The sequence below is a fragment of the Dermatophagoides farinae genome, chromosome 3 (assembly GCF_024713945.1).
Source record: "Dermatophagoides farinae isolate YC_2012a chromosome 3, ASM2471394v1, whole genome shotgun sequence".
Taxonomy (NCBI): Eukaryota; Metazoa; Arthropoda; class Arachnida; order Sarcoptiformes; family Pyroglyphidae; genus Dermatophagoides; species Dermatophagoides farinae.
The window spans coordinates 5,697,119-5,723,047 of NC_134679.1; the positions used below are offsets into that span (position 1 = coordinate 5,697,119).

At 28.3% G+C, this 25,929-nt stretch overlaps 1 protein-coding gene across 2 annotated transcripts; it reads left to right on the forward strand.

The window, feature by feature from the left end:
- The first annotated feature begins 256 nt into the window (after positions 1-256).
- On the forward strand, positions 257-20,101 carry LOC124494822 (uncharacterized). Of its 2 annotated transcripts, none has more exons than XM_047058092.2 (11): positions 257-462; positions 996-2,827; positions 4,969-5,301; positions 8,715-8,920; positions 9,007-9,142; positions 9,227-9,791; positions 11,592-11,740; positions 11,804-12,040; positions 13,823-14,155; positions 17,983-18,213; positions 19,458-20,101. In XM_047058092.2, exons 2-11 carry the CDS (start codon positions 2,173-2,175, stop codon positions 19,763-19,765), a joined length of 3,153 nt encoding a protein of 1,050 aa, XP_046914048.2. In that variant the 5' UTR covers positions 257-462; positions 996-2,172; the 3' UTR covers positions 19,766-20,101. The 2 variants fall into 2 exon arrangements, with proteins under 2 accessions (XP_046914048.2, XP_075585683.1); XM_075729568.1 differs by having other exon boundaries at positions 258-462; positions 578-2,827.
- The last annotated feature ends 5,828 nt before the right edge of the window (positions 20,102-25,929 follow it).

Below are 25,929 nucleotides of genomic sequence, written 5' to 3' on the forward strand. Positions count from 1 at the left end.
TTAAACATGCACACAAGAACAATTCATTTGAATTAATTCGACCAAAAAAAAAAGATCCAGAATATTCATTCATAGCCATTGAAATGAATGAATGAACACTTGGTGGCTATAATATGTTGGAACCATAACGTGTTCTGCGCTGGCGTTAGATTTTCAAAATTCCTATACTGAAAACATCACCACTTACATACACACACACACACACACACACACACACACACAAGCGGAATTGGATTTTTTTTTTTCGTTCGTATTTCAGTCACATTCTAGCAGTCATCCATTACGGTAGTCCTATTTTTGTTCCATCAACAACAACAGCAGAAGAATTTTTCCATTTGTTCCAAAATAATGAACGAATGATGTGTCAGCTGTATTATTATTATTATTGATCTTCATTCATTCATTCATTCACAATCTACAGAGCAAAGCAAAAGAAGAAGAAATTCTTTTCAACAACCAAGGGTAAGTTAAAATTTAAGATTTCAATTATTATGATGATGATGGAAGCGAAAAAAATTCTTTTTTTTTTGTTCTCTCTTTTCTTCATTTCAAATATATATGAAAAATTCAATAATAGAAAAACAAAATTCCTTTCGCTATTTGATTTGCTGATAAATAAAAATAAAAATAAAAAAAAATTTTCAAATTAATTTTAACAACCACATCCAATATTACGAAATTCAATCGATTATTTTCATTTCATTTTTTTCCCCTGAAATATGAAAACACACATCATACACCGGAACATTGTTATCGATTGTCAATCAAATGAAATGAATCGAGAATATATGAAAAAACACACACACACATTTATAAACACCTAGAGTCTTGGTCCTAGACTTTCAAAAGTTGGACAAAATGTTTTGAAAAACTTTTTCAACAAAAAAATCGAAAATAAGAAAATTTTCTTTTACATAAGCTGTGAATTTTTAAAAAAAAACCATTGTCATCTGTCATTCACAATTTGATTTTTTTTTTGGTTCCAATTCCTATAGCTTGATTCTGCCGCCGCCGCCGCCGCCACCACCACCACGACGTTTGGATCAATTCTTGTATAGAACGCATGCTAGTATGTTACGGTTTCAACAAAAGAAAATGAAAAAAAACACAACATCTACTTTTAATCGATCATTTTTTTTTTTTTTGACATTGAATAAATTCATTCGACAATAACACATTTCATCTCATCCATATATCATTCATTCGGTGTGTTGATTATGTTTTGTGAAGGAAAGAAAAATAAGAATAGAGAAAATCGATAAAGTCTACCCATACTATCTACACATTGATGATTTACCAATCGTTTACAATGAAATGATGATCATCATTATTGTGTCAAAAAAAATAATAATTTCTGTTGTCATCATCATCATCATCATTGAACTTCAACTTCATTTGAAAAAAGGGAAAATTTTTTTCACACATAAAAAAATAAAAAGAAATTCTTCATTCACCAAACAAAACGGAACGGAATCACTAAATTCAGTCATTCAGCAATCATCATTACATTATAAACCATCAAGAATTTTTTTTTGCGTGTGTGTGTGTGTGCGAGTGTGTCTGGTCTAAAGATGTCAAAATGTGTGTGTATGTGTGTATGATACATGAGTTTGTCGTTGAATTTGTTATTGAACTCAACAATCATCATCATCATCATCATCATCATAATTTCGTTTGTGAAAAAAAAATGAAATGAAATGACAAATGAATCATTCATTCATCATCGAAAATAAATTCTCATCATCATTCTATTGAGAATAGTTTCGTGTATGTGTGTGTGTCATATTTCAAATTGTCTTATTTTGAACAAAAAAAAAAAATGAAAATGAAAAGTGAAAGAAAGGGCTACAAAAAAGCGCAAAAACATTTCACTTGAAATTCAATGATGATGATGATGATGATGACAATTTTCATTTTTCATTTTCATTTTCTATCCTGAAACACAAACATTCATTTTTTTTTTTTTTGATATGAATGACAAAAACACATAAATGACATTCTATTGAACAAATGAAAAGCCAGTACCACAAAAATTTCCTTTTTCAAACATCATCATCATCAATGGAACAACAATTTCACATCGTATATATATAGGTTGCACAGTGTTTAGATAAGAGAAATAAAAATATATTCGATCCAATAACCAGAAAAAAACCAACAACATCAACAACGATGACAGTTCCGATTGTTCTAAAAACAGCTTCAACAACAACAACAACAACAACAAGGCCACGATGGTCAATCATCCATCAAAACAGCAATAATGATAATAATAATAATATGAATGTCATAATAGTAAATAATGTCATCTATGATAATGATAATGGAAAATTGATCGATTATGCAGAAAAAAATTTACAAATTTTATCATCCAATCATCAACATCAGTATGGAAAACGACAATCATGGTCCAGAATGATGATGATGATGATGATAAATGTTGGGAATAATAAACATCATCATTATCATCATCATCAACAGAATAAAAATAAAGATAATAATATTCATACAAGAATAATGAAAAAAATGATATACACATTTTTCATTTATTTATTTATATTATCAACAATATCAATTTCAAATAATGGTCATCAATTTACGATTGTACAGTTAGTAAATGCCGCATCATTATCATCATCATCATCATCATCATCAATGAATCATAATCATCATTATTACAATGAAAATAACATAATCAATATAACGAGGTTCCAGAATCAACATCAGCAACAACAACAAGCACGATTAAAAAAAGCTTATAACCACCATCATCATCAACAACAACAGTCCGAATCGACGACAATATCATATTTGCCTACAATTGATGGTAAGTGTGTGCGTGTGTGTGTGTGTGACCATTTCAAGGACAAAACCGGCTAATTAGTTTTTTTTTATTGGAAATTCTTTGGATTCGTGATTGCACTATGATTGTGTGTGTTTCTGACATGAAACTTTAATTTCCCATTTCAAACCAAAGTGATTGATCATCACGTATTCTTCATTTAGAAAACAAAAAAAATCTCAAAGTATAAGTACAAGTCTTTTTTTTGTGTTTGTGATAGATAAAAATCAGGTCGTATTGATTGATACGATCGATATCCATCTATCTATCTATATAAATGAATAGAGTGGATCAATCTGGGAAAAAAAATTTAATTATTTAATCGATCGATTCGTTATTATTGGTCTTGTCTTTCTTTTTTTTTGTCGATCAAAAGTACAACTCGACAATTGACAATACTCAGGTCTCGTTTTCAATAACAAGAGAAAAAAAAATCAAAATTATTAAATTATATTACATGACCTTGAAATACGGACGAAATTTTTTTTTTTGTTTTGTTTCTCCTACATTACCAATTTTACTTAAAAATAAAATTGGGCCGATTTTCATCCAAGAGAGAGACGAAAATTGTGGAAAAAGCTATTTCATTTTTTTTTCTTTTGCGGAATAAAAAAGAATTTTTTGTTTTCGATATATTCCATTTAATTTGAATTCTGGTTCTGGCAGTGTGCCATCCCTCGCACACACATACATGGTAATGGTAATGGAAATAATAAATTTCCATAAAATCATGCCGTCTGAAATATGGAAATTTGGACCAAACATTGAATAAAGAGAAAGAGAGCAAGAGAGACGGGCCAGGTCTTTTTTTTTCTCGATTTTCATGATCAATTTATTCATTTGAATAAACGAAAAAAAACGGCCACACACACACACACCATTACCGTCGTCATGATGATCATGAAATGCTATTGAAAATGAAATAAAATTCATCCATTGTAAAACGTTTATTTTTTTTTTGCTTCTACAGAATTCATGAATTCAAGGTAGTGAATCTAAATCGATTCTATTCAATGAAGCAAAATTATTCATTCATTCATTCATTCCTTCAATTTTCTTTTTTTTTTTTTTTTTTGGTTAATAAACTAGCCATCATGATCATCATTATAATGACCGATTTTTTGAGTATTTTGTCATCCGGTTAAGATAAGACCAATGTCGGTGTGTGTGTGTGTGTGTGTGTGTGTGTGTGTGTGTGTGGGTATATTATGTCATTATTTCTGAGTGAATAAATGTCAAGCCATATCGTTTTTATGAAAAATTTTTTTGAAATTTTTTTTTCATTCAACAAAATAAACGAAATGCCATTATCATAATCGATGATGATGATGATGATGATGAAGTCGTAAAAAATAAACGGAAATTTTTTCTCTTTCTCCCTCTCTGTTTTTCTTTGACATAACTGTAATTGATTTTACTTTACGAAATAACAGAATTTTCTTTTATTCCGAAAAATAAATTATTTCAACGTGCATAGATAGAATACAAGATGCCATGTGTAATTTGAAAATCATGAAAACAATGGTTGTGATATGCAAATTGTGTTTGTGATGTAGGTGTGTGTGTGGGTGGGTGGTTCAATTCATTATCAATATGAACGAAATGAAAAAAAATCACGTTCCAAAGAAAAATTTATATGTTACAGTTACTGTTTCATAATCGATATATATGTAACGATGAAATTGAAACAACCGATCAGAATATTCGGTAAAGTTTCTGTGTTTTTATGGTTGTTTGATTTCAATTTCAATAATAATTAAAACTTTTTTTTGTTTTGTTTTTGTTTTATACATAACTTAATTCACATGATGATGAAGATGATTCTGTGATGATAAAAATGATGTTTTAGTCAGGAAAATTATTTTTTTTGTTTGTTGTATATCTCACCATCAAAGTAGCTGTCATTTTTTCTAGCTTTTCTAATTAATTATCATCATCATCATCATCATCAGCAGCAGCATCATTATGCCAAAAAAATAAATTAGTTTTTATTGATGAGTTTCATAATGAATTTCATGATTCTTCCATAATAAATCTATAAATATTCATCATCATCAATTTGATTATATTCAGATTCTAATTCATTTTTTTTTCTTCTTTCTTTTCTTTCTTGCATTTATATATAGGACATCAAAAGGCATTCATTTCCAACAACAACAACCACAACAACAACCAACCACCATTAACATTAGGATCATGTACATCACCTGAAGTAATGGTAAATGGTGCACCATCACCAGATATTGCCGGTACTGTTAGTGGTGGTGAATGGGGTTCAATTGAAGAGATACAATTTGTCGGTATGGTTATGTCACCACCAACAACAGCAGCAAAAAATAATGATAATAATAGTGATGGCCATAATGATGATGAAACAATCGATATTAAACAGAAACGTATCTGCAAAATTAAGTGCCTTAATGGCGTATGGATTGGACCATTCTGTGCATTCCAAACTGGTAAGTAATAATAGTGGCGGTGAGGGCTCAATTCAATAAATAAGAACCATCAGAATGAATGAATAGCCAGGAATATTCTGGAAATGTAATATATCATTAGCTAATTATAATTATTATTATAAATACAAAGGACAATGCATCATTTTTTTCGGAAATGAAAATAGAATCAAAATGATGACAAGTATACAAAAGAAACACTTGAATTCGATACAAGAAATTTAATTCCATAGAATTCTATCAAAAAAAAAAAAAAAAATAAAAATAAAAAAAAATACAAGCACCGGAAATGTGTGTGTCCAATAGTTTTTTTTATAGATCAAACTGATTCATCATCATCATCTTCATTCGAGTATTTGATATTTTTTGTTTGTGTGTGTGTGTGTGTGTATATGGATAAAATTACAATGATGAATCGACATTCAAATGTAAATGATTATGTGTGTGTGTGTTTTTTTTGTTGTTGTTGTTATGCAATAGTAAATTACTAACCATGGACAATCTCTGTTTGTTTGTATGTATATTATTTAAATATATTCAGCAAAACAATGATCAAACAGTAATTATTAATAATTCATAAATTCATAATTCGATCCATAAATAATGATAATCTTCACCAGTGAACAAAAAAAAATACATTCATTTCTGTTTCATCGTCGTCGTTGTCGTCGCCATGGAATCGTTTGGAACCAAATAAATAAATAGACAAAACATTTTTGATAATAAACATCGTAGAAAAGAAAATATTGATTGAATAGAGCCCTGAAACAATAATTTTTTCGTTTGTTTTCATGAAAAAAAAATTCATGATTGTGATTTAGCATGTTCAAAGTTTCAGAGTGAAAAATTTTGTTATTATTTTCAAAACAGAGAAAAATCATCATCGTCGTCATCATCATCGATTGATTGATCAGATGAAGAATATCGGATTTCACATATGATTGAATTGAATTCTACTGTTTTTAAAAACTTTTCAATCAATCTATCGATCGATCAATCAATCAATCAATCGATTAATTTCATAGCCAGAACAAAAAAAAACAATAAAAGAGAAAAACAGCAAAAGTGAATTTCTTCTATTTATTTATTTTTTTTGGAATTGGCAAATGGAAAAAAAATCCCAAAAGAATATAAATACTACATGCAATGATGATGATGATGATGCTCGAAATATGATCGAACGAAAAAAAAGAATCCACGATATCACTACACCACAATAATTATTGTGGTGGCGGGGGCGGCGGCGCCGACGACAGCGGTAAAAATCACAATTTATACAAAGAATATTTTGTCATCAACATATATTCTTTCATACAATTATTGGGTTAATTTTAATGAACAAAATACAGTAAAAAAAAACTATCAAGATTTATTCTGGTCAAATCTTTGTTTGTGTATGAATGGCCCTCGAGCACATTAATGATGTCATGAGGTTAGATTATATATATATTTTATTTATTACTTTTCTCTAAACAGAGACACACACACACACACACAAATAAAATGATGATGTAATAATGCAATTAATTTTGATAATAATAAAACAAAAAAAAACTGGTCATTTCTTTTGGTCAAACAAACGAAATTAATTCGAAATAACATCTTTGTTTTTTTGTTTTTTGTTTTTCCACCGAATTACATTTGGGAATTGTTGTTTTTTTTATATTCAAGTTTCACTCCCATTTTATTATTGTTGTTGTTGTTGTAATGAGAGAAAAAGCCGATTTAATGAAAATGAAAAAATTCTGAATAAATAACACAAGAGTTTCGACAAAAAAAAATTCTTTTCATCCCACGAAAATAACCGGATTTGGATGTTTAGAAAAAAAAACAAACGCCCATACGCATACACACACACACCTGAATAATGTTGTTTATTGCAAAACATTCGAATTCTATAAATATTTCGAAATTTTAAAATTTGGAGATAAAATTTTCTCTGAGAAATGAATAGAGAAAAGTTTTAATTAAACATTGAAAATCCCAGAATAAACAAAATGATGATGATTGTTGGTGGTGTTGTTGTTCAAACTTTTTTATTTTGTTTTTTGTTTTTGGTTAGTCCGGCTATTACGAAACAATGAGATTTTTCTATAAATAAACACCAAACAGATAAACATTGAATGTAGAGAAAACGGAAAATGTGTTTTTGGCCACTGAATTCAACGAATAGAGGAAAAGTAAAGCAATTCTCTATCTATCTATCTATCTATCGAATCAAACGGGCAAAAAAAAATAACATTGACCAATCCATGTATAGATAAATTTTAGCGACTAGAGTTTTGTTCAAGTTGAAACAAGAAAAAAAACTATTTGTGCATCTCATGATCATCAAACTAATTAGAACTTGGAACACACACAAAAATAGTTGTTCCAAATTCTTTCGATATATAATGAAATGTATTGATGATGATGATGGAATGATGTTTTTGTAACATTTTTTTTTTTGCTGGTCGTCCAAAGTGGACCAAATTAACATGGTGGATAGTGGTGTGAGTGTCCAAAAGTTTCATCATTGGCAAAAAGAGTTTTCAAGTTCTCTCTATGTGTGTGTGGGTGTATGTGTGTTATATTAATGAAAATAAATATTTCTGGTATGTTTCATGGTTTAAATCTAGTTTTTTTTTCGTTTATCGTTCTCAAGCTTTCAATGATCGTTTCCAATGATTTGGGCGACTATTCCAACAAAATACGGCACTCAAAACACAACGACAATAAGCAAACAAACATAAATAAAGTGAGAGTTAATCAATTTCATCGCTCGATTTCGCGTTGTTGTTGTTGTTAATGATGATGATGATGATGATGACAATGAATAAATAACAAACTTTTTTCTGCTGTTGTTGTTGTTGTTGTTATTGATTCATTGAGTGTGTATAATATCAAATCATTGGAAATAATGAATAAATGGAATTCTTCTTGACAACACAAAGAATCAGAATCGTTGTTGTTGTGTGTCTGTGTGTGTGTGGTGATAATGACTAGTGGTTTCTCTTTACTTAATCTGTCAAAACATTACATAACAAAAAAATAAAGGGCGTATTACATTGTGTGTGTGTTCGTGGATGATTCGGAAAATCTTAATTTCGAATATTAGAATAACAGACAAATTCTTGAATGATGAAGAATTTCACGTTGTGTTCCAAATGTTTGCCATTTTTTTTTTCTTTGCGCTAATTTTTCGTTGTTCTTTTTTCTTCAATTCTTTACCTATTATATTATTATTATTATCAATTTTGATCGGATTATTTTCATCAAATCATGACATGATGTTGGGATAAAATTTTCTTCCATTTACCACATACCATCAAATAAATGGTGCATTATGGCTGTGAAATATAATCTTTCAATGACATGATAATTAATAATGGTGGCCAAAAATGAATAATGATGATGATGATGATAATAATTTCAAGCCGATGAATATGAACCAATTTTGCGATCATGCCGTGTGCCAATTATTGCCAATGGTTCGATAATAATTATTGATTCAAAAAATACTTATAATCACAATTATTATAATAATGATGATGATCATCATCATCATCACCATTATGATGAAAAAATGAAAAAAAATTATAGAACCAAACCTCGTGAATTACCGCATGGATCGATTATTAAGGTAAATAACAAAAAAAAAAAATAAATAAAGCACTCGTTTTGTAAACAATAATAATACCGTTCCTATATATCGTATACACATCATAGGTAAAATGTAAAGAAATTGGAATGTTTAAGCTAACAACAATGAATGGAAATGATACCATACAATGTTTGGATGGTAAATGGGATCAATCGGTGATTCCACATTGTGAACCAACAACATTACATATGAATTTTTCATGTAAGTCTTTTCTAGAAAAATATATCGATGTTTACATTTACATTGAACGTCTTTTTTTTTCTTGCATTTTTCAAACAAAATCAGTGTCTAGTCCACCAAGTATTCTTTATACATTATTAGATGGTACATTGGGCATTAATGATTTTGATGATGATTCATATCCATCATCATTTCAATCATATGATGATTATTATGAACAACAACAAATATATGAACAAAATGAACAACAGCAGCCACAAATTGTGATATCACCTGGTTCAATTTTACATCTTGATTGTGTATTTCAAGAAACATTTGGACAACCACAATGGTCAGTATCGGATATACCACAAATATATTATGATTCTGAACATCAACATGGTACTGCAATCAACAATAACAAAAAGATTGATTCATCATCATCATCATCATCATCATCATTATTTGATCAACATCATTATCATCAATTACATCATACACAGATATTGAATGAACAACATTGGAATCCGAATCAAATGGAATATCAAAATAGTGAACATCAACGGCAACAACAACAACATAAATATCAATATTCATTATCTAGAAATAAACATTTACGACGTAATAAATATCAGAATCGTCGTAAACATTATTATCAACAATCTAAACCTGGATCATCGGCTAACATCAGGTAAACTATTTCACCGCATATTCTGTTTTTTATCTAAGTTTTTTAACTTGCAAGTCCTGCTGCTGCTACTGCTGCTGCTGCTGCTGTTATATAAACATGCCTTGTGTTATACTATAATTGCAAACGAAATTCTGAATCAACCAAAAAAAAAAAAAAAAAAAATAACAAAAGAGAAGAAAAAAAAACTCATTTCTCCATATATATTATAATTAATTAATGATCAAAGAAATAGAGCTTTTTTGCTTGCTTGCTTGTTGTTGTTGTTATTGTTGTTATTGTCGATATTTTTTTACTTCATTTGTGCTATTATTGTCGTTGTCTTTATTCCTAATCCGTCCGTTTTTTTTCCATAGAAAATTTCATTCCATTGAAATCGAATATCATTAGTTTTGTATAGACAGTGGTCCTTTGAACAAAAACGACAACAAAATACTATAATCAATGATCAAATAAAAAAAAGTCAATGAATGAATAAAGCTCAATATCATTGATTATCATCATCTTCAAGCTCTCCTTTTTTCTTTCACTCTCACATTATGTTTCCCAGTGTGTGTGTGTGATCACATCCTTTCATCATCATCATCATCATGATAGTTTTTACATTAATCAAAAAAAAAACGAAAGAAAGACAAAATGATTCCATAGCAATGGTTTGTTATAGTTCATTTTTCATTCAACATCCAAAGAGTGAATACTTGATGTTTTTTTTCCCATTTATTTATTTATCAATTCACTTTATTCATTGATGAATTTTTGGTTCTTCTGGAAATTTATTACCCAAATGGATCAAGAGAGTGTGCTAAATTTGAATGAATGATTGGAATTTGAACATCATCTTATTTCAGTGATTTTTTTTTGTATCGAATTTTTGCTGCAAATCAAATCAAAACACACACACGCACACACACACATGAGAGACTTATATATTTGGCCAAAACAAAAACAACCAAACAAATCACAATGAAAAATTTTCCCTACGGCCTGAGAAAAATTTTATTTATGAATAAGTGTTTGCGTGTGTGTGACTATAATTTATAATACAAAGATCATCATCATCATATTATCTCTCTCATTCTCATTGTAATGGTTTTTTTTGTCTCTCTCGCATAAATATATACCATTTCTATGAATTTGTTTTTTACATTTATGATTTGAATAAATATCCATTGCACATGCATCTTAGATCCATCCAAAAATAATATAATAAATAGCCATTAGATATATTCTCATTGTAAAATGGGAAAATGGTATTTCTATCACACATACACACACACACACACACCCAAAAAAAACATCATTGTTATCCAAAAGCAAAAAAAAAGAAAGAATTTATTCTTTGATTCATGAATATCATACAATCAGAATCATAAGAATTTTGTTTACTTATTTTTTTTTCTGTCCGTGTGTGTATGTGTGTGTGTGTTATCATTTACACATTACTAGTACCTTATTATCATGATAAATAAGTAATGCCTTAAAGGCAGCAGCAGCAGCAGCAAAAGCATCAGAAACATTTTATTTCATTTCATTTCCAACAATGATGATTACATTATTACATAAGAATGATGATGATAATAATAATAAAATTTGCATCAATGCAAATATGAATGAAAATGAAAATGATAATGATGATGATGATGATGCAAATATTTGCTCAATTTGCATTAATTTTTCTTTTTCAGAAAAAAAAATTCATATGAAAAAGAATGAATCAAGCTTTGTCTATGTGTGCTATGTATGAATATAGTTAATTTTGACGAATCTTATCTTTATGCATTTTTTTTTGTCTGGTTATATTAGAACACATACAACTGGATGGGCAATATTAACCGATAAACATTCATGGAAATATCGTTTAGCTATTTATTATGCAAGTGAAACAGATACCGGACGTTATACATGTACAACACCAAATGGTCAAAGCAACTATATGGATATTGTTGTTAAAGGTATGTGTGTTGAAATAGATTTTATTTTATTATTATGGTGAATTTTTTTTTGTTTCATTTTAGATGTTCAATGTCCATCATTAGAAGAATTGAAACAACAGCAACAAAATATAGATAATGATAATGATAAACATAATCCATATCGTGATGATCCAAATCGTTTAGCAACAAAAACTGGTTATCATATGCATGATCGTATACGTTTTTCTTGTATTGATGGTTATCGTTTATATGGTGGTCATCGTGAAGTTAAATGTCTGCCGAATGGTCATTGGTCACATCCATTTCCAATATGTCAAGGTATTTATGATTGTTTCTGTTTGATTTTTTATTATCATTATTTTTATAAATACCTTTCACAAATATTGATCGATTTTGGTTTAGTTTTCATTTCAATATGGAAAGTGAAAAAAATGTACAGATTAAGTCTATTATTTTCATCGTCATAGAAAAAAATGATGATGATGATGATGATGACAATGATAAAATCTTATAATGAAAAAACCAAATTATGATTATGATGATGATGATGATGATGATGAGCAGGCCTAGCATCATTTAGTTGTCGGCTATTATCGGTTGGATGAACAATTTTTTAATTATATTTTTTTTGGCCCGCTGTTTTTTTTTTTGCTTGCTCCATAACACTCAACACATACACATTTTCAAATATGAAATTTTTTTTTTTGTGCAACGAATTTACCGTATTTTTTTCCTTTTTCGTTAAAAAAAAATACCGTATACGATACAATACCGTTCCAAAAATTTTCCAATTTATCCACTACATCTATCGATCATTATGATGATAATGATGATCAATTTTGAAAAAAAATCAGCTGTCATTTTCATTCACATTCATCATTTGTGATTGATCCAACCGAAAAAAAATGCATCCGTCATTACCATACACACACACACACACACACAAATGATGAGAACGACAGCAATGATAATATGAATTTGATACAAGAGAGAAAAAAAAATACAAAAACGGTAACACCGAACAAAATGAAAATAAGATAATGATGATTTTCCTGATTTTCATTGATGATGACTTTTTTTTCCCTTTCAATTCACACAGATGATGTGATAATGATTATTATTACTTGACAAAAAAAAAGAAAATGATTTTTCATCTTTTTCCATCACGATATTCTTTCATCATCATAGCATGATTGGCCCATTATAAGAAAATTTTTTTTTTTAGTGTGTGTCTATGTGTGTGTGTTTCTCTCTTATCAGCCATTAAATTTTCTTTGAAAAAAAAATAAAAATGGATAATGGTGATGAAGGAAATTTCAAAAAAAAAAAAAAAATTTACCAGAAAAATAAACGGTAATTGTATCGTAACCGGAATGTCATGTGTGTGTGTGTGTGTGTGTGTATGTCGATAGATCTTGATTATCCGTTATTGTTGTCGTTATTGTCATTAACGTCTTAAACGTTTTAAACTTGCACATTTAAAATAGATTATATCATCGTATACAGCCGAGCAAAAAAAAAAAAAAAACAAACAAAAGAAATTTCCACTACCAGCGAGAGAAAAAAAAATGGTAAAAAAGAATCTTACAAAGAATTACCTAAATGCATGATTGTTTTTTACTGTAGAGTTTATGAATCGAATACAAATGAAAAAAAAACTATGGAAAAACAAAAGATTTTTCCACCATGTATATAATCCTTATGAATGTAAGATTTTTATTTTTTTGTTTCATTTTTGTTTTCGGTTGATGAAGCACACAAAGATATTCTTGTTTTTTTTTTATTTATTTATATTCTCTTTTTCAGTCAGAAAAAAAAGAATCTAACGTCATTAGAGAATCATTTTGTTTTTGTTATTGTTTTTTTTTTCATTCCGTTGTGTGTGTGTGTGTGTGTGAAATCGGATTTTATCAAACGAAAAAAAAAAAATGATTTATCAGTCAAAAAAAATATATATATATGCCAATAGAATGAAACATGGATTATTCTGTTGTGTTTTTTTTCCCATTTCTTTAAATTCTGATGATGAAATATATGAATGGTCTGTTTATTTTGTTTTGTTTTGTTATTTTTATCAATTTTTTTTTCTTCACTTGACAGAAATAAGCTGCCCAGATTATGTGAATTTAAAAGATTTAGATCCAAATCTATTTATAACATATGAACGATTATCATCATCATCAAATGTTCAGCAGCAACAACAACAACAACAAAATGATATGGATTTTGATAATGATTTTTTCAGCCATTCACTATCATCATTGTCGTCTGGTCATCATCATGATCATCATGGCCATCATAATAATCATCATCTATTAGATAGACAAGCATTACGATTTCGTTGTCCAATCGGTTATCGTTTGATTGGTTCATCATTAATCAAATGTGATCATATACATAATGAATGGAGTGAAACATTTCCAAAATGTCAACGTAAGTACCGTTTTATTTATTCATTTATTCAATAGTTCGTTTGCTCGTTTGCTTGTATTCAAATTCTAGAATCTTTCCTTCAATATAGAGATACATTGTTACAATGACCAAACAATAGTCTGGTAGTGGTGGTGGTGGTAAACCACCGAACCGAACAGCATGACATTGATAGAAAAAAAAGAATGAAAAATTTTTTCTGTTCCATTCAAATTTGATTCAAAAAAAAAATTCCATTGACAGTAGAACGAAAAATTTCCCAGTTATTATTATTGGACTTTTTTAGTTCTGATTCTGATTCTGGTTATTGTTCCTTATTTGCATATGATTTGAATAATTTAGTCCAAAATTCATTTTGAATGAAAAAAAAAGTTATGGATAACAGCGACGATATAGATTTCAAATTGGATTGTATTTTTTTTGAAAACAATCTCCCATTTTGCATCTCTCTGCTTTGTATTGTTATTGTTGCTGTTGTTGTTGTCAATCCTAGTATATTTATATAGGGTGATGTTCAATAATATAAATACCGGCTGGTTCGGGGTCCAAAAAAAAAAATAAATATAACCAGTGTGTATCGTTCTCTCGGGTAGAAAAAAAATGATATCACCAGCTTGCTATTTTTGAAAAAAAAATTAAAAAAAAACTGTTAGAATTTCAAGGCAAAACAGAATATAATTTTGAATTATAAACTTGAACATTTACACAATGACAATGAGTAACACAATGTACACACACACACACACACACACATCACAGAAAAAAAACATTTCTAAGTGAAAAGTTTTCCTCTTGTTATTCAATTCAATTCAATTCAATTGGATTCTTATGTTTAATTTTTTTTTGTTTTGAAACAGGAAAAAAATGGCTTCAGCAATTCTTTTTGTTGCTCGTTTTGACACCAAAACAAAACAAAACAAAAAAAAGATAGTGGTTCTATTCACTCATACATATGTATGTGATTGACAGCAAGAATTTGTGTGTATGTATTCTACATAGTTGATTCTTTCGTTTTTTTTATGGTTTTTCCATTTACCGGCCGTTTTTTTTCTCTTTTGGGGTGTATTCAGATGAAAAATAGATCGGGTAGTTTTGCTACCGAAAAATGAATTTGAAATTTTTAAGGGAATTTCATTCAAATCTCGATGGATTTTATCATCATCATCCATCTTGAATCAGAATCAGAATCAAATGAATGAATAAAAAAAAATATTTTCATAACGATGTTTATATTGGTTTTAAAATGAAATTTAAATTCATTCATTTGAAAAACAGAACTAAAAAAAAAAAATGAAATTTGAATTCCAAGTAAATTTTTTCCCATTTCAACATGAAATTTATAGCCATAGTACTTTTTTGTTTTTGTGTTTGTTTGTTTGTGTTTGTTTTGTATACTGAATGTAATGTAAAATTTGCTGCTTTTAAGTTTTGTATTTTAAATTGAGATGAGAAAAAAAAATTAATTTTCATTTTCATTTTTTTTCTCTGTTTCATTATCATAAAATGGCCATTCCGTTTGTGAATTCGTAAAATTTGGATCAAGTTTCAGTTTGTTTTAGTCTGTTTTGTGTTGAAAAATATTTATTCCATTTTAAACATTGAAAAAACTGGAAAAAGAAGAAAAATTTTTTTTTTCACGCTTCAAATATTGCCTTTTTTCTGAAACATTTATTCAATATTAAACACTAATGGTATAATGTTGTATACAGAAACGATGAGATACAATCATGATAATTATATATAATATAAGAAGACGATGGAGAAAATTCTCAATTTGAAATGGTTTGATATCTGGTTCTTCTTTTTTTCTGTTACCATGGTTAACACACACTCACACACACACACACATGAAAACATAACATTTGCCACATTTTGTTGTTTTCTTAGGTTAAATTAAGTAGAAAGAATATTGAGAGCTACAATTTCTTTTTGTTTTCTCAATGTTTTTATTATATTGGTTTATTTTGATTGTTGATGTGTTACATGAATTCATTCCAAATGATGATGGCGGTGATGAACAAATTTTCCTTTTATTTTGCAATGCCAATGTTTTCCAAATTAAAGATCCATTTTTGATTTTCACCATTTTCATGGTCATTATTGTTTATATGTTTGTGATGAATACATACTTGGAAACATAGAAAATAGAAAATAACCATTTTCACTTTAGAGAGAATCAAAAAAAAAAAAAAACTTAATATCGTTGTTGTCGCCGTAGTCGACTAATAATGATTTTTCTTTTTTATTATTAATGTAACACAGTAAAACATTCGGCTGATACGGATTTTTTTTTTCGTTTTTTTTTCATTTATAAACAAGTTTAACAAACAAAAAAAAAATCTTATGATGATGAATTCAATGTTTTTTTTTGTATAATGATGGTGAGGATAATCCTATCATTGAATCTGGTTATAGTTAGTTTAAGATCGGAGTGTTTTTTTTTCTTTCTGAAAAAAATAATAATAATGGTTTGACTTGTCTTTTTTTACCATCATCATCATCATTAGCCAATAAGGCGCAAATAATAATAATAGTGCTTAATGCTTTCATTTTCATTATTGGTGATTATGTGAAAACGTGTATGTGTGTGTGTGGTGGGCCCAGTATAAAGTTGGTTGATGGCTTCCATTTTTTTTTTTGCTTTCTCTCTCTCTCTCTCTCTTTGATGATCCGATTCCAATTAATTTCTGCCATTTTTTTTTTACTTTTGCTCATCTTTTTTGTATAATATTTGCAGTCATCGCTCGTTGTTGCTGCTGTTGTTGTTGTTGTTGTTGTTGTTGAACAAATATGAGAAAAATAATAATAAAAAAGTAATAATAATATGGTGCTATAAATACATGAAGGATGCCAATTTTTTTTTTGTCATCCATTTCTTTAGCTCTTAATCACGATGATGATGATGATGAGTGTAATAATGAAAATGGCTAAAAAACATACATTCATAACAAACTCTCCCAAAAAAAACTAACTAAACAATCTTTAAATTTGTATCCTTGTGTTAATATTCCATATATTATAAATGGATTCTCATCATCCAATATTTGTGTGTGTTTGTTCAACATATCTTCTCTTGTTGTTGTTTGATCTCATTTCATTTTTTTGTATGATGATGATTATGTCTCATTTGGAATCTAAATATCCACCCACCCATCCACCTACTGCTACTACTACATGGATAGATGGATGAAAGAAGAAAAAAAATACAATAACGTTGTATAATAATAATTTTACCAAAAAAAAAACAACTAACTGGATCGAACAATAATGATATTATTTATGGGTGAATACATTGATGCATTGTTGCACAGCAAAACACACATGAACATAAAAATGGATGATTCGTTAAATTTTTATTATCATCAAAAAAAAATTGAAAGAGACATTCTCTATATTTATTTATGAATGAATCTGTTGAATTCCGGAAAAAAAACGTGTATATATACAGAATATTATTATTATTATTATCGTCATGATGATGATGATGATAATGATTATAGAATTTATGAAGATGATGTAAAAAAAAGATAATAATGGCCATTTCAATGCTATACACATGATAATAATATATTCAAATTGTTTTTCCATTATCCTCCTCTTCATCATCATAATCATGATGATGATGATAATAATAAATTGATTGAATATTCTTGCTGCTCTTGTAGTTTGTTTGGCATTTCTTTTCGTTTCGTTTTGTTTGGTTTTTTTTATATTTCGTAAACATTCATTGATGATGATCCTATTAACATTTTTTTTGTTTTGTTTTGTTACATCTCTATTTTTTTTCTACTTTTTTCCTATTTCTTTATATATCTATTTTCTATATTTAGAGCTACAATGTCCGGAACCGGAACCACCATCGAATGGAAAGATAATTATTAAATCTAAATCCGGTGGTAATCAATTATCATCATCATCATCATTGTTTAATCAAACAACCACTACAGTATATCTTGTCGGTGATTATATACAATTTGGTTGCCGTAAAGGTTATCGTATGATTGGTTCGGATATTATTACCTGTTTACATACTGAACAATGGTCTTCATTGCCACCAAAATGTAAGCTTTTTTTTTCGATTCCAGAAAATGGAATTCAATTCAATTCAATTTAATTCAACTTTTTTTTCTATTTGCATATTTTCATTCAATTTGAGGTCGATGTAAAAGATTTAAATTTAATCCAGAAAATGGAAAAAAAACTTGAAATTTGAAATTGAAACTGAAATCTCAATGTTTGCACATATATTCCCTGTATAGACATATATATTTGTTTATAAGCTACAAAGTATTAATTTATTCTTACGCCATAGTCGTCGTTAGTTTTTCGCCATTCTGTCACATTTAATTTTAATTATTGATGTGATATGCCTGTATGTGTAAACGAAATGAAAATAGAAAAAAAAAGAATGGCTACACACCAGATGGATACAAATTTTTTTTCTCTTATTTGTAGAATCAAAACAAACAAACAAACTAGACAGGCTTTTCTTTTTTTGGATACACTGAATCCAGAATCTTGACAAAAAAAATTTGTGTGTGTGTGTGTTTTTTTTTTGGTTCATTTATTGAACTTGCTGTGGCTTCGTAGAAAAATTTTTTTTCTTTACACATTTTTTTTCACATCGATATACAGGTTTTTTTTCTTGACAAAAAAAATTGAATTACATTTTCCACCGTTGGCGACAACAACAACGACAACGACAAAGACGATTCCATTACACGATTTTTTTCGATTTCAATCGAATACGACAACGACGACGACGATATTAACAAAATCCAGCAAAACAGAATGAGAGAGAGAGAGAGAGAGAATTTTGTCCGAAAATGAAATTTTTTTTTCATACCGATTCTGATTTGCTGTTGAAAAATAGAAAATTTTAACTGATTTGGAATTCACTGTTAAAATAAAAACGACAGCAGCAAATAACCAAACAAGATAAAATAGTTGATGATTTCAGCATCGATAAGTTTTCGGTATTTTGTTTTGTTTGTTTTTGTTTGTGAATCAAATTCAGATTGAAAATTGAAAATTGAAATTCAATTCAATCAAAATGAAACCAATTCAAAAATAGGTAAATCATTTTTTTGTCGTCAAAAAAAAAAAAAAAAAATTTCATTAAGGAAATTGATTTGAAAGTAAATGCAAAATTTTACTTTCATCGTATGAATCAAATCATGATTCTACATCTTTTTTGATTGGTTTTTTTTGCGTGTTTTCCATTTCCTTATTTTTTCTTTTTTTTTGTTGCATATATGTTGATTCTTATTTTCTTTTTTCCTCCACTCACTCACACCCATCACAGGCAAACAAGTTTGTTCATATCCTGCAAAATTATTACATGGCTACTATGAACCGGTTAAATTCCATTATAATATCGGTGATATTGTTCACGTACATTGTGACAATGGTTTTCGTTTGGCAAAAGAATTTGAAGATAATCTACAGCCATTACATTTTGATCATAATAATAATGAAACAATAACAATGTTATGCAGTAATGATGGACTTTGGATTGGACCGGCTATTAAATGTAAACGACAAAATAATAATAAACAACAACAACAAATGAATGATGGTAGTGGCAAATCATCATCTACAAATTCATTATGATGTACATCGACACGGGATAGATTTCCGATACGACAAAAATTTGGAATTAATAAAAAAAAATCATCATCAAACATTGAAAAATTACCCAAAATGGAACGAAAATTCATTCATCAAAATACCTCATCATCATCATCATCATCAATTTTTATTATGAATTTCATTTAGTTAGAGCCCAGTATTATTCATTTGCATATTTTGTTTTTTTCTTCATTCTGTCTTTGTTCATCATTTTAAAAATGTAAATTTTTTTTTCATTTTATTTTTCACAAGTCATGTTGAAATTGTTGCAAAAAAAATTGACAAATGAAAAAATAAAACAAAAAATTTTTTGCTTTCTTTTGGATTTAGTTGTTTTTTGAATCCCCCCCCCAAAAAAAAACATTTTCCGAATTTCCGATTTATTCATTGTCATTCATTTTGATTTTGACAGCAATATATCGCACACACACACACACAAACACAAAAAACATTTATCCAGTCTATGTGTGTGTGTGTGATACCTTATTATTTTCATTCTTTGTTATTTTGTTTTTGCAATTTTAAATCAAAAAAAAAAAAAAAAAAATAATAATTCCATGGAAACTTTCCTAGGAATTTGACTATCAGTCAGAATTCTACCAAAAAAAAAAAAAATTGTGAATGATATGATATGTGAGCGATGAAACACACACACACACAAGAGAAATGAATCGAAAATGAAGAAAAATTGTGAAAAAAACTGTGGAACAGCGATTTATTCATTTATTTATTTATTTATTGCCAATCAAAAACATTTTTTTTTCTGTTCGTTTCGATTTTTTGTTCCGCTCTATTTTGCTATTTGGTTGATTGGTTGGTCTTTGGAGCAAGTACAACAAAAAAAAAAAAAAAAAAAATAAAAATAAAAATTCAGTGATTGCAGTGTTTTTTTTTATTTATTTTCATCAAGTTTAATTCCATTAATCCGATTAAATTTTTTTTCGTTTCGTTTCGCTCGTTTAACGTTTTTTTTTCTTTGCGTTCGACACATGATATTTTTCAGAAAAATCGTTTTAGTTTCTCAGTGACCCAAGAATGATAATATTTTAGATGGTCTCACTATGTATGTACTGAATGACGTAATTTAACAATTTTTAACAATTTTATTCTCCCTAAACACACTCACGCACACCAGAATCACCCATAAAGAATTTTTTTTGAGACAATAGAGAGAGAAAAAAAACGTTAAATTCACACGATTCTCTCGAGTTTTTTTTTTCGTTTTGGAGTGTTTGTATACAATTATCGTTTTCTAAATCTGAATTTGTGTGTGTGTGTGTGCTTTATCTTCTTTAACACTTTTTTTGATCATTGGTTGTTCAATATTTTGAGTTTGGTGATGTGTGTGCGTGTGTGTGGGATATTTTTATATCAATATTATCGATATATGTGTAGTAATAACTCCTATTACACTAGCATCACTATTGTAAATTGTTCATTGGAGAATTGGAAAAAAAAATTTAAAGACCGATTTCTTCTATATTTCTATAATGCCATCCATTTGGTATGTAGTCATACAATATATGTTCACCACCAACTGGTTCCATGTCCAAAAAAAGGCCAGAACGATTGAAAAGATGAAAATTCATTTCATCTTTTTTTTTGCTTCTCATAAACATCAATTAATGACTAGAATAGGAAATGAAAAAAAATAGATATATTGCTGGAATGTTTTCTGTTGACCGTTTTTAATGTTTTCATTCAATCTATTCATCTTTAATAGTGAAAGATAAATTTATTTGAAATAAAGATGAATGACAATTATTTATTATGATGATCTATATAACTGTTGTTGAACAGAAAAAAAAATTAATTTTAAATAGAAATTTATTATTATTTCATCTTATGGTTCGAATTCCAGAGAGAGAGAGAGAGAATATTTTATTCTTTGTTCTGGATCGATTGCCATTGTTGATTTCATGTTTGTTCGTGTTTGTGTGTTGTGAGTGTAGATTAAATAGATGACCAATGAATGTGCTGATGATTCGGCTCGAATGAATGATGATGATGATGATAAAGAATTATTGTTCCAGAATAACAATAATTTATTGTTTTACGTCATAGTACTACTAGTCATTACTAAATGAATCGTTGAAATGATCATCATTCATTTATTGAGACTACTATACTTGGCCATTTTTGTGTTTTTTTTTTGCATTCCATTTAGATCTATCACCACCACCACCACCACTTTAATAGTTGAACAAAATTCTTTCATATTTTAAACAGTAAAATTCTGGTTGTGCGTGTGCATGTGTATGCCTTATTAAACCTTTCGGTAAACATAGTTAATACCTAGAGAGAGAGAGAGAGAGAGAGAAAGAAGAAAATCATTTTTACGGTAGAATAATTTTCCAATTGTTTTGTTCGTTGTTTTGCCAGAACAGAAAAATAAAATATTGATGGGAAAAAAATGAATGAATCAAGCATCAAGAATAACAATCTTGTTTTCTTTTCAAGTTTTTTTGTTGTTGTTGTTACTGTCTTGGTTTTTTTCTTCTGGAAAATTTGAAACAATATAAAATGTGAAGAATCAAGCAAGCAAAAAGCAAAAGAAAAAAAAACGAGAATCTTTGAAAATACCAGTGTTTATGTATAAATCGTTGTCGATGTGTGTGTGTGTGCATTTGTCTGTTTATAGGCCGCATTCGACCGAATCGAATCGAGAAAAAAAACATGATTTTGATTTTGGGCGTTCCTTCTTTCGGTTGGTTTAATATCCTGTGATTCTGTAATTCCTGTGATTCTTGGTGATTGAAGAAATAGAAATTTTGGTGCAATTTTTTTTTGTTTTGTTTTGATGATGAACAACAACAACAACAACAACAAATCAAAAGTGTTCATTTTGATTTGTTTTTTGTTTTGTTTTCATTTCTCAATTGTATAAGATTAAATCGATTTAAAAAAAAAATTTGAAATTTAAAAATTCCATTCCCAAAGGCTAAGCATCAATTTTTTTTGGAATTGGATTTTTTTTCGTTCTTTCTCTCATGTGGTTTTTATAACACAGGGGAGAAAATTTTTCTGACTGACTTTGTTTCTAAAATTGGAAAAAAAGGGTTCGTGTTTCGAGATTCAAGACAGTCTACAAATGGAAAAACCTGGAAGCCACATTTTTTTTTAGTGACACAATTTGTGTGAATGAAAACTTGCTTCCAATGTTTCTGAGAAACTTTTTTTTTTTTTTTGGTGATGAATAAGTAATAAATCTATTTTAAATGCGTGGAAATTTTTTTTTGCCATAATTATAATATGGGGGAGAGAGAGTGAGAGAGAGAGAGAGAGAAAAGTTTGTTTATTTATTTATTCAATAATGAAATGAATGAAAATTCAGTTTTTTTCCCTGTTTTTATATAATATGATTATCATTGATGTGATATAACCACCACCAGAATTGAAATTGTGGTCGATACGAATATCTAACCAGTGTTGGTATAATTTATACATGGCGAAATAATTTCAAATCCACAAAATGAAATTGAATCAATTGAATGTAAAAGAGTCAGCCAATTTATATTCGAATGAAATATCAAATTTTATAATTGAATTATGAAGAAAAATAAAAACACCAAAACAAACTAGATTCTAGATCTTCATCAAAAAAAAGTCGCTTACAATTCTAATTCTGGTGGCAACAGAAAAAAAAAGAAATTCGTGTCACCGAACACCACAAATTGAAAAAATTCATTTATAAATTCAAAATTTCAACCAAAAGAAAGATAAATAAATAGAAAAAATTCTTGTGATCCAACGTTTCATTGTTATTGAATCGAAATTTTTTCATCTTGTAGATTGTTGTAGTTGACTCCAGAACAGAGCAGAAAAAAGAATCAACGAAAATACCAGATTATTAGCCGTCGAGAATCATCATTAGAGTGGAAAAAAAACATTGAAAAAAGATTTTAGACGGTGAAGCCAACATTTCTTTTTTTTTTGCTCTCTTTTTTGGCCGTGTTTATATAAAAATGATGAATCAAATGAATTCATCAACAACAAACTAACTACCAAAAAAAACCACTAGGAAAAGAAAATTTAATTTCCCTGAGGCAATTATTGTTTTTTTTTCGTTTTCGAACAAAAAAAAATGATGGTTTTGACAGATTATTATTCAGACAAAAAAGCTGAGATATATAAAAATATTTAATTATTGAAAATTTCTCAATCCTCTGTAATGTTTTCCGATTGTTTCTAAAAGTTTTTTTTCGAGATGAACTGATATCAGAAAAATAAAAAATTTTGATTGATTCTGATTGAATCAATGTTGGCAAGCCACAGACATCATACATACATACAAAAAAAATAGAAACAAAAAGTTTCTCAAAACAATAATTATGCCAAACAACAATCATCATGAATTTGCCCAGTGTGTGAGAAACAAAAGTTTACTGTTATTCTGCATGGCTATATTTTGTTTGCATTTGCAAATACAATCAAAACATCTGGACAATGTCTAAAAATTAAACAAAAAAAAAAAAAATACATCCTTGATGGATAGATCTTTTTGACACATTCATCGACCATGGTCTACCTATTCATATTCACATCATTATCACATAACAATTATGGTGATGATAGAGAGAAAAAAAAGAAACACAATCATCATCATCATCATCATCATCATAAACCATAATTGTTTTTTATCTGAAAATAGAAAAATTTTGCATTCGAAATTTTGAAAATTATAAAAACGATTTTTTTTCTAGCGTCATCTAGTATTGAGTATTTGAAATGATTTTAAATCATTTGAATTTTTTCAATAAATCAATTAGATTAGATAACCACTACACCCACTGTGTCTGTGTTTTTTGTATATTTATTTTATTCATGATCATAATCATAATAAATGATCCAATAGTAAATAGAATGCAATTATTGAATATTTACCAACAATGATTAGAATTAAATATTTATTCCAACGTACTATATTCATCATTCCATATCGAATATTTTCATTATTTTTATCCATTTGTAATGGCGGTGGTAATGTCGTTACAAGTGGTCTTGGTTTTCCACGTGTTTGTTTTTGTTGTTGTTCATTAACATCCATTGTAGGCGTACCTAATGATGATAATAATGGTGGTAATGATGATATTGATGATAATAATGATGATAGCTGATCATTTTGATTAATAATTTTTTTCGTTGTCATTTGTTCAGTGGTTTGTTGTTGTTGTTGTGTTGCATCAATATGACATTGAAATATATAATCAATCGATAATAATTTGATTGGATTTTGATTTTTCTTTGAATCAATAAATGTTTTTGGTGTTGTCAATATTATCGATTTTGCTGTGAATACTAGATATAACATTTGACCACGTATGAAACCAAAATCAAATGGTGGCCACAAATATTGTGATGATTCTGGAAATAATGAATGTTCACAATATTGATCCGATAAACGTATTATTTCATTTTCATTATCCATACAAATATATCCAGTACGGCTATTATTTATATAATCATGATGAAAAAGTTCAATTTCAATTGTTAATTTATGTAGCCAATATCTAACAATCCAGAATGTATTATAATCATCCATTATATAACGTAATATTATTCGTGCATAACGTTTTTTTTGTTCTTTATTATAATATGTTAAATTATCAACAGCAATGTTTGATTGATATAAATAAAATTTAGCCGTTGTTAATGAATATTCATATGAATTGAATAATGCAAAATCCATTCGTATTGTTTGATTAACATCAAATTTCATTGCAAATACACCATGATATCGTAATTCATGTTCGGCTAATTGAAACCAATCATCAAATTGTTGTGATAATTTTGTTACAAATATTGACATTGGCAATTCATAACCATTAGTTAATTGAAACACTTTGAATAGATCTCTCATCCATGTTTTTGCTTTTGGATAAATAATCAATTTATGATCCAATGTATAAAGAATGATGACCGTTTCATCAATCTTCGATGTTGGCCATATTAGCATTGAAATTGTTCGATTAAGAAAAGATTTACGTTGATTACAATCAATATTATCAGATTGATTATTCATACGTGATAATTCAATCAATTCATCACTAACAGATTTAATTCTTGTGATCAATTCACCATCTTCAATCGATAATTGGATCATCATCATCATCGTTGATAACATGAATAGTGATGATGACAATAAA

Bases quoted from the DNA above. Each gene is read 5' to 3' on its own strand.
- LOC124494822 (XM_047058092.2), top strand. From the start codon at position 2,173: ATGACAGTTCCGATTGTTCTAAAAACAGCTTCAACAACAACAACAACA. The intron at 9,143-9,226 runs GTAAGTCTTTTC...AAACAAAATCAG, and splicing joins ATTACATATGAATTTTTCAT to TGTCTAGTCCACCAAGTATT. The intron at 11,741-11,803 runs GTATGTGTGTTG...GTTTCATTTTAG, and splicing joins TATGGATATTGTTGTTAAAG to ATGTTCAATGTCCATCATTA.